This window comes from Lontra canadensis, unplaced genomic scaffold, assembly GCF_010015895.1.
Source record: "Lontra canadensis isolate GAN:19392208 unplaced genomic scaffold, GSC_riverotter_1.0 scaffold9, whole genome shotgun sequence".
Classification (NCBI taxonomy): domain Eukaryota; kingdom Metazoa; phylum Chordata; class Mammalia; order Carnivora; family Mustelidae; genus Lontra; species Lontra canadensis.
Window position 1 is genome coordinate 1,609,115 of NW_022631003.1, and position 14,391 is coordinate 1,623,505.

A 14,391-nucleotide genomic window follows, 5' to 3' on the forward strand; every position below is an offset into this window, starting at 1 on the left:
AGATACCTAAATAACAAGATAGATGGATTTGTTAAGAATTTCAGTAATATTTGCAGAAAAAATATTCAGCAAACATCAAAAAATTGACTGACTTTTAGTTATGTGTAGTGTTCCTCAAAAGATTTATTTATTTCACCTATTAATTTTACAACATAAATGCATTCATGAACACTTACGCTCATTATTCACACCTGAAAAGTTTATTTTTGCATCAAGTGATAGATAAGCTGTGTTTAATTTGGGCATCCATCCAAGTAGGACGCTTTTTTTCAACTTATACTCAAAATAGCATATGAGCTCAAAAAATCATTTTTCATTTAAATGAATAACCAGAATAAGAATGTACATCTGTACTCTGTTTAGAGCCATGAGTTCCTAGTTTGCTTTAATTCAGCATGTTAAAAAATCGTGACTGTCAATGCCTTTTGCATTCATCTTCTAAATTCTACTTTTGCTTTATTTTTCGCAGGGTGGTAACTGTCACAAAAGGCTTAAAGTTTTAGGAATCTGAAAATTGATTCAATTTATCTAAGATAGCAGTAAATCTTCATATATATATGATAGTAAGAAATCTTTATGATATGACTTGAAAAATACGACAATGCATAAAGAAATGGATAAAGTGCTTTTAATCTGAATCAATTTCTCTGTTGTCTCTCTGTTAATGACATTAGAAGTGTTTCTCTTTAATGTACTTTTATATAAAGTCTTTATATTTAGAAAGGAATATATTAACTCAAAATATACTTAACATTATTTTCTTTCATTTTAAATGTACTTGGAAATCACTTTTTGTATGAATAGAACTTTGTTTTTTGTCATGGTCATAACTGGTGTATTTTCAAACGGTGCAGTGATTATGCTTTATTTTCTCTTGATCTAGTGTTTCAGCCACTTTACTACCTTATGTTGTCAGTTCATTACATGAAATTCTAAAACAGGTTTAAAAATTATAGTTTACCTTTGGATTAAAAAATGCTTGTGAGTTTATAAATATGTTTCACACTTTGGTTTTATTATATAAGGGCATTAAGATTACTTAGATGATTTAACAGGAATGTTAAAGAACATGTTAGATCAAATAATTTAGGTGATTTGATTGTTCATGGTGTGCATGGTGCTAAAATAAAGAATTTCAACAAGATGGAGAGGGAGAGCCTTTTACAAATAGACTTAACAATAATGCAGTCATATTAATTAGGATCTTTCTGTTTTGAGAGCCAGAAACTTATCTTAAAGTTGCAGGTGGGGAGAACATCTAGTTTCAGAAGTCGCTCAAATGATAGAATCAAGGGCATGGACCCTACCATTATATCTTCCCAAATCCATATTACCTTAATTTTCCATAAGAATTTGGAAGCAATTTGAAGCAATTTTTGTAAGCCTCTTTTGGCGCTAGAGTGAGGGAGAGGAAGAAGTTCCTCAAAGGGATGCTGAATAGGGAAAAACATTATGTACAATATATTTGTTCCAGTGCAGATAACAATTTTCTTGGCAAGTATTCCTTATGGTTGCCTTATCATTTATGGCCCTTGATAAAATATGCATACAGAAATTCATCACCCATTAAGTTCTTGCTTGAAGTCAGCCTTTTCCAATGGAAACTTTCATCACATCATTTATTCCTTCCTTCTCCCCTGTCCTGCTTTTAATGTTGCCTTCACATGCTCATTTCAGCCCTGTGTTTTTTGTTAAGATTCCCTGATTTTGAGACACCAGGGAAACAATGATGTGATTAAGTCCCAAATGAATTTGTAGCATAAATCTTCCTAATGATGTAAAGGTATTTTTTCTGTTTCTCTGGTCATAGGCATTTAATTTTCTCTTCCCTCAGTCTTGACTCAGTTCTCTCTCATCTCTGACTTCTTACTACAGCTGTATTTCCCAGGTTCCTCATCCTATCCTGTGAAAAAGATGCAAACAGATAAGTGACCAGGGTCACAAGAAAGAAACTTTTTTGTCAAGAAGTACAACTCTTCAGTGTAGCTGCAGACTCGTCCCACAGCCACTGAGCAGACAGTTTTGGCTAAGCTCTATGTGTACCTGTAAACGGGGCATATGCTCTCCAGTTTGTCACAGCCTCACCCGTTTCTCTGTTTATGATACATTTGACAATTGTCATTACTCAGGAATGCTCTTCTGTAGTTACTGATTCAAGATTAGAAATCAAACCTTGTAAAAGAATAGCTAATCTACCCATGTCTGTTTATATTTTTATCTTTTAAGTACAATAATAGAGTGGGCTACAGATGATTAAAAATTTTATAGGGTAATCATTTTTCATGGGATTTATATTCTTACAAATAACATGTTAAATTGCAGTTTTTATTAAAATTTCTTTTTTCTGTTATGTCCTCACTTCAACTCCTTAGAGAAAAAAACTGCTTTCCTACCTAGAGCGATTTTTGCGTATATCAAGAATAATTAGTCTGTTTACATTTTATTTTTTTTACAGATGCCACAGAAGTAGGGAAAATATCTAGATTTTTAGATATAGACTATTTGTATAGTGTTGTAGTGTGCAAGGTTGTCTGAAAATAAAACAAAGCAAACAAATGTAGCTATGTGCCCTAACTTCGTAGCTAAATAAAATATGACACTATGGGACTGGGAAATTCTCCATGCTGTTGAGTGGCATTTTACAATCAACACCTCTCCCCTTTTCAGGATATCGAATCCCTAACAGGAGGGCTGACTGGTTCTAAGGGGGCTGATCCGCCGGTAAGTTAGATTCTTCATTAAATTTAACTATTGGCAAATTGAATTATGTATACACCAGATCATCAGTTACTTGTATACAATTTGTCATATAGATATTTTTTGAAATAGAGCTATTATAGTAATTAATACAAAAGTGAACTTGATTTGGGGTATTGTTTGGTGTTTTAAAAAGTTTCAGTATTTCATAAAATTCATCTCCGTGTATTGACTCTAAGATAAGAATAAAATCTTCATTAGAATATGTCAATACTTCATGTCCTATGGGCTACACCAAAACTTTTGGAAGGTGAGGGTTTACCATTCTAGATATGAATGTATGCTTGGGTTATAATATATTTTCTAGTTACTGAGAAAAATTATTTTATTAGCCCTTTATCTCAACAGTATTGATTCTTGATATTGCTATTTCTTTTCTACTTTATCCGGGGAGCTTTTAGAAAATTAGAGAAAGTGTTCTGAAATTTTAAAGGATTATTGTTTTTAAGCAATAAGAAGGATTAATGGTCTAGTATTGGAACATCTTTCTTTCTGTGGTATCTGCTTTCAGAAGATATTGACTAAGATAACGTGATTTCATGTTTGAGGTACAAATATGAGTTCACAGTGTATATCTAAAGTAATAAGATTCAGTTTCAACAGAGAGTCATTGCATAAATTTTTATCACTATTTGCTTTTCACTTAGCACTGTGAGGTTTAATGCTGAACACACAGAACCCAATGTTATCAATTTTAGGTATACTTCATTGAGATATCTAGGTGAAGTCCATAATCACATTAAAACATCAGGGAGATGTTAAAAAGATAACTTTCAATGTACCTCTATCTCTTCTGTCTCCTTCCTATGTTTCATGATGTTGTCTAATCATCACATTTCTCCGGAAGTAGGCCAAACAACATATTTTAGTCCTTTCCCTTCCTTTTAATTTCATTGTCTGAATTTATGTGGGAAAAAATATATTGTCTTCAGATAACTGAAGTCCTTGACCCTATTATATTACAGCATAAGGTAAGATGAAATGTAAGTCAGCCTGCCAGTATATTGTGACGGGATTTACGGCTGGTCCTATATTTTAGTAGTATAGGTGACTGCTTATGTGATATAATTTCACTCTCCTGCCTGGTATGGTATTTGTACATAGCATTCAACTTTTATTAGAAGAGTAAATCTGTTTCCTTCAAAATCCCACCCTCACCTGACCACTGATTCCTAAAAGAATTCCACAGTTAGAAATTTGTCCCTAGTTCAAATAAAAATTAAATACCTCTCTCCTGCAAGGGGTGATAAAAATCTTACTCATTATTTATCTATTAAAATAAGTTAATCATATCCTTTCAAAAAAACATCTTCCAAATATGGAAGATTGAGTGGGCATAAAATCTAGTTGTTGAAAGAAGCTTCTTGAAAGGAAAAATGATCACAGAAAGGAAAGATGGTATACAGAAGGCAAGCTTCATCAGATTCATTCCCAATAGCTAAAAGTGAAGGGTGTGTGTGTATATGTGTGTGTAGTTTATAATATTGTGAAATAGAGATTCTCTCTTGGCCATGTCCTGCCATGATGTTGGATATTTTATACTGCTGTTTTCATTTTCTGAAATTCAGACTGTGCTTATTTTTTACCTACATGAGCTTAGGCAGTCTAATTAGGGAGTTAACAGTACACATAAATTTAGTACTCCCCATTGTCAAGGAGCTGTCTAGAACATATTACTTGAGAAACTGTGTAATAAAATCATTTTTTAGTCCCATATAAAGCTTACATAAAGCAGTTGAATAGAAATGAAATGGTAATAGGATCTAGTGTCACTTCAGACAATTAAGAATAAGACTTTGAATGAAACTATTGTTTTTGCCCCCCAGCTAGAAAACTTAAAGTCAGATTACATTAATTATAACCTAAATCCACTTGAAATTGTTTATAATTTTTCCATTCTTTAAAAAATATCTTTATGATAGATCATCTAAGTACTATTGTCCATTTCTACAGTTATGTCTTTTGTACAAATGTTTTTTATATTAGTAAAACCATTCTGTGATGAAATTTTATTGATAAGAAATTCAAAGTCTTATATTTTCCCCCTCATTATACAGAATATATAAAGTGCTGAAGGAATGGCATCTCAGAATGCCACCACAATGATGCATAGCTGTGAAATAATTTCTTTACCAGTATAACATAGATCTCAGGGGTGTAAGTGGTATACTTAAAAAATCCATTTTTTTTCTGTGGGTACACATATATTATTTCTGAAGGATGAGAAAAAAGTGAAATTTGTATTTTATATAGCATACATGTGCAAAAAGTTGTGTACATTTGCAAATGTCATTATAAATAAATTTGTATACCTGGTAAGAATAAATTTGAAGAACTCCAAGAATATAGTTTACATTAATATTTTTAACAATAAATGTTAGCTAGTTTTTTTGAAAACTCAAGTAGTCTCAGTTCAGTACTAATAGTGAATGGGAGAATCATTCGTTCATGATTTTCAGAGGCAATTTCAAGTTTTTTGATGACTTTCTTCTTCTGAGAAGGATTACAGGAAGGATTTTTTTCTTAATTCAGAAACTGAAAATTAATTGGTTCAGTAGGTAGAATTTGCAGATTTTTCTAAATCACAGTCATCTTAGAAAAAAGCTTTTCCATCATTAAGAAAAATATTATCAGTTTAATATTGCCTTAGAACTATCTTTGAAAAATTATGTCAGACATAGTTTACATTTAGCATGTGTTTTTTATTTACAAAAATTGGATCACAAGTTAACTTCCAGTGTAAAATTACAGCATATATTTACATATAAAAATTGAGTGAAAGAAAATAATTAATTTCTAAAGGGTAAAAATAGCATTAAGTTAAATTAATGCTTTTTTGTATACCATTTGCCATAGTGTTTTAATTCCTTTTCTTAAATTTTTATTTAAATTCCAATTAGTTAACAGAGTGTTGTATTAATTTCAAGTGTACAGTATAATGATTTCACACTTACATACAACGCCCAGTGCTTACAAGTACACTCCTTAACCCCCATCACCTATTTAACCCATTCCCCCCCCCACCTCCACCTGGTAATCATCAGTTTGTTCTCTGTAGTTAAGAGTCTGTTTCTTGGTTTGCCTCTCTTTCATTCTTTTTCCCTTTGCTCATCTGTTTTATTTCTTAAATTCTATGTCTGAATGAAACCATATGATACTTGTCTTTCTCTGACTGCCTTATTTTGCTTAGCATAATACTATCTAGCCCCATCCACATTGTTACAAATTGCAAGATTTCATTATTCTTTATGGCTGAGTAATATTCCTGGGTATGTGTGTGTATGTGTATCCCACATCTTTATCCATTCATCAGTAGATGGACACTTGGGCTATTTCCATAATTTGGTTATTGTAGTTAATGCTTCTGTATACATTAAGATGTATATAGCAGTACAGGCCTACCTTAAGCAAGAAATATCTCAGACAAGCAATTTAACATTACACCTAAGGAAGCTAGAAAAGGAACAACAAATAAAGTCTAAAGCTAGAAGAAGGAAGGAAATAGTAAAGATTAGAGCAGAAATAAATGATATAGAAACTAAAAAAATAGATTAATGAAACTAGGAACTAGTTCTTTGAAAATATTAATAAAATTGGTAAGCATCTGTCCAGACTTAAAGAAAAAGGAACCGAATAAAGAAAATCACAAATGAGAGAGGATAAAGAACAACCAGTATCACAGAAATACAGTCATAAGAAAGTGTTATGAAAAACTACATGTCAACAAATTGGACAACCCAAAAGAAATGGATAAATTCCTAGAAACTTAGAAACTACCAAAATGAAAATGGCAGAAATAGAAAACTTGAACAGACCAATAACCAGCAACAAAATTGAATCAGTAATCAAAAATCTACCAATAAGCAAAAGTCTAGGGCCAGATAGTTTCACAGACAAATTCTACCAAACATTTGCAGAAGAGTTAATACCGATTCTCAAACTATTCCAAAAAATAGAAATAGTGGGAAAACTTCCACTCATGCTGTGGGGCCAGCATTATCCTGATACCAAAACCAGATAAAACTCCACTAAAAAAGAGAACTTCAGGCCAATATCCCTGATTAACATCGATGAAAAAATTTTTTATAAAATACTAGCAAACTGAATCCAAGAACACATTAAAAAAAAAAAAATCATTCGCCACAGTCAAGTGAGACTTATTCCTGGGTTTGCAAGGATGGTTCAGTATTTGCAAATCAATCAACATGATATACCACATTAATAAAAGAAAAGATAAGAACAGTATGATGATTACAATAGATACAGATTAGGTATTTGTCAAGGTACAACATCTATTCATGGTGTTTTAAATTTTAAATGATAATATTGAAATGTAAAAAACTGGTGAACCTTAAGGAATCAGGGGTATCCTAGGTAATCCCTTTTCAGCCAACATTTAGAAGGCCAGGATAAGATCTAAAGAGTGCAGCTTTAGATAGCCAAGAGAGTTTTGGATGCTGAAGACTAGGGCACAAAGCATAAACATTCCTAGTCAGGTGTATTAGCTGTACTTGTTATCTGGAGAGCTGTGGGTTTGTAGGTCCATGTGGAACCACTACTGTGATAGATCACCGTCAAGTCTTGAGCCCCACGTCTGAGCCAGAGTGTTAGCCAACCCCAGTTAGCAGCCAGGATTTGTCCCAGACTGTGGTCTAGTTCTAAGTCTACAGCTGGAATTTAGTAGCTCAGCTTGTCCACAGAACATAAGTTTAATGATGCTAGACCCATGCAGACGAAAATTCACAGTGAGGAACGTTTTTCTTTGTACTTTTATTTAAAGAAATGTCTGAGTATTAATTAGCTGTTTACTTTATCATTTCTGATTCTCTTTAAGAGTCAGCATGGGCAAAATTTAACAAAGACTAATGTGGGACAAACCCTAGATCACATGAAACACATTTCTGAACATATCTCAGTGTAACATACACATTGGTTCAAGTGTCATGGTATTTCAGAGTGCTATTACCAGTGTTTGAATGAAGCCTACCTCGTTTGCCCCATCCACAACTTACAACAATAATGCCACTGGCACTGTGCAGCTCCTTCTCTCTTTTTCTGTTTGTTATCTCAGAGTAAGAAGATCTATAAGTTTGCTTCTTACAGAACTTAGTGCTTTTAATTGTTCTTTTTCCTTCATCCAAATGCTAATGGTTCTCTTTATTTCTAAAGTGTGGTGAATAACTGCATACATCCAATCCACATCCTTGGGTCTGTTATGTACACTGTCCTGAACATTTTCTAGCTCTGTTAACATTCTCCCCATTGAAGAACCAGAGTAGTACAGTCCATATTTTTTACTTTCTGTTCTCATTTTAATGACTTCCTGATGATTCTTAGCAATTTAGGTAAATACTCCATAGAATTTGAAACAAATTTATTTTCCTGAGGGTGTTACTTAGACCAGGTTATGTATTTTTCAAACTGTAAATTGTCTTAAAATTTAAAAGTCTCCAAGACCAATTTTAATTTGATTACTCAAAAAATGCCAGTGTTCTATTTATTTGCTATATAAGATAAGGGAATAAAGAATGCAAATCTGAATTGTGATCTAATATAATTTCTTTCGACCTGGACTTTATATTGTTGTATTATATACTTTCATTCTTCTATTTGTTTATTTAAAATTCAGTGTATATTTGAGTGTACACTATGTGATAGACATTTGTTTAGATTTTTGGAAATGCAGTGAATCAAAATACAGTTTCTCATTTCAGAATCTTGCAGTATATAGTGGAGTAGACAGGTTGGCAAAAATAATTATAATGTAAAGTAAACAAAATGTGAGACAATCCATATAATACAATTGTTGGGAATGAAGGGGGCTGGAGAATCAAAGGTGAATAGAAAGAAATATTGTCTAACTTGATAATTATAGGATAAGTTGAAGTGTGCCATCTGAGGAAAGTGGGGCATGGCATTTTAAGCAGAGGAAACAGTGTGTGCATAGGTCAAAAAATGAAAAAATAACTTACTGTGGCTAGAGTGTGAAGTAAACTGGAGTGTGGGAGGTAGTGGTAAAGACAGAAGGCTAGGTTAGGCCAGGGCAAGAACATGAGAAATTTCATGGAAGGAATTTATTCTCTATACTAAGAATGAGGAACCATTAAAGTCTTTAAACAGGAGATCAGCTCTCTTCTTTAGAAGGCTTTTCTTTTTCTTTTGACTCTACTTGGAGGTGATTTAGATAACAGTCTAAAGCAAGGAGGCAAGTGAAGGCTCTTGCAGTCATCCAAAAGAAAGATAATAAAAATGGTAATTGCAACCTGTGTGTGCGTGTGCGTATGTCTACTCCACTGAATTATAAAACTAATCGAAGGCAGTATCTCAGGAGAACATCAACATTTTGAATAACACACTGAATGATTAATATTAACCTATAGAGTGACAGTGAAAATGGAGAAGAATGGACTGATGGATAAGATAATAAGGACATAGTGATTACTCAAGAATAAAGGCTTGTTTAGAGGGAAGAGAATGAGACTTACTGAGAAGTCAAGGCTGAATTTGAACTTTCTGGTTTGGCAATTGAGTGGATGAAAGTTCCATACATGAAGACAAGAATCTCATGAGATAGAGTACTTTTGGAGTGGGGATGATGAGTTCAGTTTTGGACACATTAAATTGAGCTGACTGAGTTGGGAATATATGAGTGATTTTTGGAATCAATGAGGTGAGATCTCATTTCTGGCCATTGATTTGGATATGTAGAATAGTTTGTAATTGAAGCCGTTGGAGTTGATGATGTCATCTTCAAAAATTGTATTCCAAGTGAGAAGATAAGAGCGCTCATAATAAATTTCAGAGGAAAAAAACACTTAAGTGAAGATCAAAGGAAAGGGAAAGGTCATAGGGTGAGTATGCCTCCAAAGAAGGCAAGGAAGAAATACTAGGAAGGTGAGGAATAAAAAATGCTAAGGTCCAGAGAAGGTGGTAAAAAGGGTTATTAGCAGTTTCATGATGTCATTGAGTGTTCAAGATGAAAGAGTGCCCATTTTATTTAGCAACAGGAAGATCAGGGGGTTATCTAGGTGAGAGTAATTTTAGTGGAGTTAATTTAGTTAGAATCAAATTTCTGGGGACCTGAAAGATGAAATGGCAGAAAAGGATTGGATTCAGTGTCTGGAGAAAAGAGCTTGATTATGAAAGAGGTGGGAGGGAATTATAGCCAATATAAGATATGAGGTTGAGTGTGTTGAAACATATAGAAAGTACATAAAAAGAGAGAATTTACTGAAGAAAAACAAATTTATTGATAGAGCATACGATGAGGCAAAAAAGGATGGACTCCAGGGTATATTATAGAGAACGGGCACATTGTCTTCAAATGTGAAATGAGTGAGAAAGAAAGGATTCTTTTTAGAAATGGAGGTCTTAAAAAATTGAAAGTTTCCATTTAATGATTTCTGTTTTCCCCACAAAGTGTAAAGGATCTAATTAGCTGATGTTAGCAGGAAAGATGATGGGATGAAGTATCTCAGGAATATAGAGAAGATTTATCTAGCCTTTGTGGATTATGGGCGAACTATGTAAACCACAGATGGAACACTGGAAAGTGTTAGGGGTCCACCTGTGGTTGTTGGCAGTGCATTTGTAGTGGTTATGTGACTTAAAGGTGTGTTTACTTTTACCTCCGGCTGTGCTCTGTATCTCAGGTATGGGAGGTATGCCTGCGACCATTTTAATTTTATGTTGTTCTGCAAGACCATTGCTATGGAAGGCCAATGGGACAAGATAATTGAGAATATTAGCAAAAATCCCTTAATCTACGATGAGTTAGAATTGCAGGAAGATAGGAAGGGATTGATAGAATAGAGGATTCAGAGTTTTCAATAAACTTGAAAAACATGTGCAGTGGGTATAGGAAAAAGGATAGAAGATCGTGGTGAGGGAGTAAGATGCTTGATTTGAACCTTTTAGGACCATACATTTCCAGGTGCTGATAAGGTCCAGGTGCTAATAAGAGGTGGTCATGGAAATGGGTGAAGTACAGAGAGAATGATGCTCACTGGAACTGATGACACCAAGAAACTGAGACAAGTGTTGGATGGATCATTTCTGTGGGCCCTGCAGTCTTTCCTGCTCCATTCAGTCTCTCGGTAGTCCTAACCTACTTTACAGTTTAAATGTCATCTAGACTCTAATAACTGAACTGAATAATTTACATCTGGAGGCTGGATCACTTCCCTGAACTTCAGACTTGTGTATCCAACATATTCACTTATACATTCAAAAAAGGAATTTAAAGCATAGCAAGTTAAAAACTGAGCTTCTAATCTTCACTGTCACTTTGCAAATTTCTTGCAGTTTTCCCCATGTCAGTTCATAGCTACTAATTAAAAAAATCAAGATTCAGAGTCATTTTATAGGTTCTGCCTTCATAGTTTATCTAGAATCCAGCCAATCCTTGCTAACCCCACAAAACTATCAGCCTGGTCAAAGCCACCATCCTTTCTCACATGCATATGCTCAGTGAACTAAGCAGGATAAATTTCTTAAATTCAGATCATGTCACATCTAGGCTTACATCATTGTTGGCTTCCCATCAGAATAAAATTCCCAGACCCAATGGAATCATTTCTAAGACCCTTCATGACTTCTCTTATTACAGTACCTCTAGGAACTCCTCTACCTTTTTATTTTTCCATATCTCATTCCATTTCGGTTGTACTAACAATTTGCTACCCTTTACCTGTGCAGGGACTTGCTATTATTCCTTCTGCTTGCCATGTTCCCTCCCGATATACCCCCATTTTCTTTAGGTTTCTGTTAAAATGCTTTTTTAATAGAGAGGTTATCTATGAGCACCTATATTGTTTTCTTGCTCCTATGTGTTTACTGTTTGTGTTCTTCTACTAAAATATAAACTCTGTATGGTAAGTGTCTTTGCCTCTCATGTTCACTATTTTAGCCAAAGATCTAGAAATAAAAACCGGTTATATTTCCTCAATATATATTTGCTGAATGAATGAATGAATGAGAATATGTTTTAAGTACCTTATTTATATGATTACATTTATGTGTTTAAAATGATAACTAGAATACTGAATGGAGGAAGAGATTAAGAATGTTATAGTAATTCTAAAATGAGATTATACAGGTGTATTTGAGACTATGGTAATGGTAGTAAGAACTAAAATAGCAGAGAATTAAAACCTTACAAAGCAGTAGAACTCATGGATAAATTCAAATATTGGCCACTGGGAAAAATAACAGTAATAAAAAATGAGAAGGATATATTTTGGATACTGTATATCTCATTTATTTACCTTGCTTAGTATCACTATATATAAGTCCCTTGAGGGGAGGATTTTTCTGTCTGGATTACAGCTGTATTTGCAATGCTTTGAACATAGTGGGCCTACATAAATATTTAATGAACAAATTAATGAAACAAGAATGATAATGGTAAAGGGTCTTCAGAGGGTAAAACAGTGAAACTGTATTAGAAACTTCAGTAAATAAGGGAGGCAAAAAACAAAAGTGGAGAATGAAAGATAAAAATGAAAGTTCCATTGTTGATTCAAGATACTATTTAAAGCTCTGAACCATAGTACCATTGGTGATAAATATCCTCACATTGTGTGGAGAAGTGCTAGACATACTCACCAAAGACTTACTAAGTAATAAAGTAATATCAGTCCTGCCACTGTGAATTATCACCTTGAGCCTTCAACTGTAGGGAGGGCTGCAGGTTTTCAGCCTCTGAAAGAGAGAAGGGTGTGCCTCTTCTAAATCAGATGAAGGTGAACCAAAGCAATGACTCAAAGAAGAAGCCAGTGGTATCTCCATGTTTGGATATTTATTCAGCAGCTAAATCAGCACATGGATATTTATTCAGCAGCTAAATCAGCAGATGGTTCCATGGAATAGATTTAAAGTAAGAGAAAGAAATTAATGTGAATCTTGGAATATGGAGACATGCATAATCAATGAATTAGATATTTGCTTCCAATCTGAGAAAAAAAAATCATTTACCTCTTCCCAATACAAGTTCCTCAGTCCTAAGTTGGAATGACCGGGAAACTTTGAGTTGAATAAGAAACTAAAGTTTTGATACAGGGCTGTATTAGAATTTCTTTTTTTTTTTTTTTTTTAAAAGATTTTATTTATTTATTTGACAGAGAGAGATCACAAGTAGACGGAGAGGCAGGCAGAGAGAGAGAGAGAGAGAGAGGGAAGCAGGCTCCCCCGCTAAGCAGAGAGCCCGATGCGGGACTCGATCCCAGGACCCTGAGATCATGACCTGAGCCGAAGGCAGTGGCTTAACCCACTGAGCCACCCAGGCTCCCTGTATTAGAATTTCTTAACCTGAAACAGTCTTAAAATCTAAAATAAAACTTATTTTTACAACTGTAAGTGACCAGAAAGCTATGAATAGCTCAAGCTAAAGCAGTCAGTCATGGCGAGGTAATATATGGCAAAGCATATTTAATGGCAAGGATGGATGAAAAATGAAGTTGTTATTTATTCAGATCTGTTACTTGTATGCAGTTACTCATTTAAATTGAATTCAGCTCATTAAATAAAGTCATTTATATTGTGGAAAAAGAATGTCATTTATAGCTATTAATGACAAGGAATGGTGAAGTGGGGAAGAAATAGTGAGATGGTGTGGGTCTCAAAGTAGAGATGATCTTACTTGATACTGGAGGGGTAATGGATTGGAAATTCTAATGGCTTTCAGAAAGGTGCAGACTTTACCTTCTGAAGTGAGCTATGAAATGATGAACACAGTCATGTTAGTGCTACCCATGAAGCTATATAAATTCAGTTAAGATAAAGTGATGGTAGTCTCCTTCAACAAAGTGATGAAATACACAGGAAAGTTTTGTATACTGTAAAACAAAGGTTTCAGAAGGCACAGTGAAAAGTTTGAGGGGAAGATAAGAATGGAAAGTAGGATAGAGAAGAGTGAACACAGAACACTATAGCATAAATGTGCTAGAGAGACTTGTTGACTTAGAAAGGTTAACATTTTGTATGTCCCACAAAGATGAGAAAAGTTAACTGGTAGGAAAGTTTCCATAATAATACATACCAAGTATATATATATAGGTGCTGCTTAGACTGTAATTTACAAAAAATAAATTTTAAATATATATACAATGTAGTATACAATTACATTTTATGTAAATCTATATTTGAATTGTTTTGTGATCCATGAAAAATATCATAATATATAATGATTTAGGAGTGTGGGCTCTGGAAAGTGGCCTCAATTTGATCTTTGGCTCTGCCTCTTACTAAGTATATATGTAATCTTGACCAAGTTGTTTACTTCCTTGTGCCTCAGTTTCCTAAACTGTATGATGAGGGTAAAAATAGAATCTCTTTCACAGGGTGGTTATATATAATGAGTTACTACACACAGAATACTTCAGATAATGCATTGTACCTGCAAATCCCCTGTTAGTGTTCACAACTATAATTGTTATAAAAAGGAAAGTCTTCATTAAATAATGTGGGATCATTGCAAAGAACTGGCTTAGATTGTATGCTATATTTTAACTGGAGAAGTTGAAACAATAGTCTTTGTAAATTAATTTTAAATTAGTTTTTTTTTCTTTTTAAAGATTTTATTTATTTATTTGATGGAGAGAGAGAGAGATCACAAGTAGGCAGAGGGGCAGACAG

At 33.8% G+C, this 14,391-nt stretch overlaps 1 protein-coding gene across 15 annotated transcripts in view; it reads left to right on the forward strand.

The window, feature by feature from the left end:
• The window catches only part of PPFIA2 (PTPRF interacting protein alpha 2), a 483,812-nt gene that overhangs the window by 82,087 nt on the left and 387,334 nt on the right, over positions 1-14,391 (forward strand). For 10 of the 15 annotated variants that reach the window (XM_032854666.1, XM_032854670.1, XM_032854668.1 and 7 more), the window contains one exon: positions 2,668-2,721. The exons of the other annotated variants lie outside the window; for them this stretch is intronic. In XM_032854666.1, the coding sequence (XP_032710557.1) occupies positions 2,668-2,721 (54 nt within the window). The remainder of the gene's footprint in view (positions 1-2,667; positions 2,722-14,391) is intronic. 15 annotated transcript variants of the gene reach the window in all.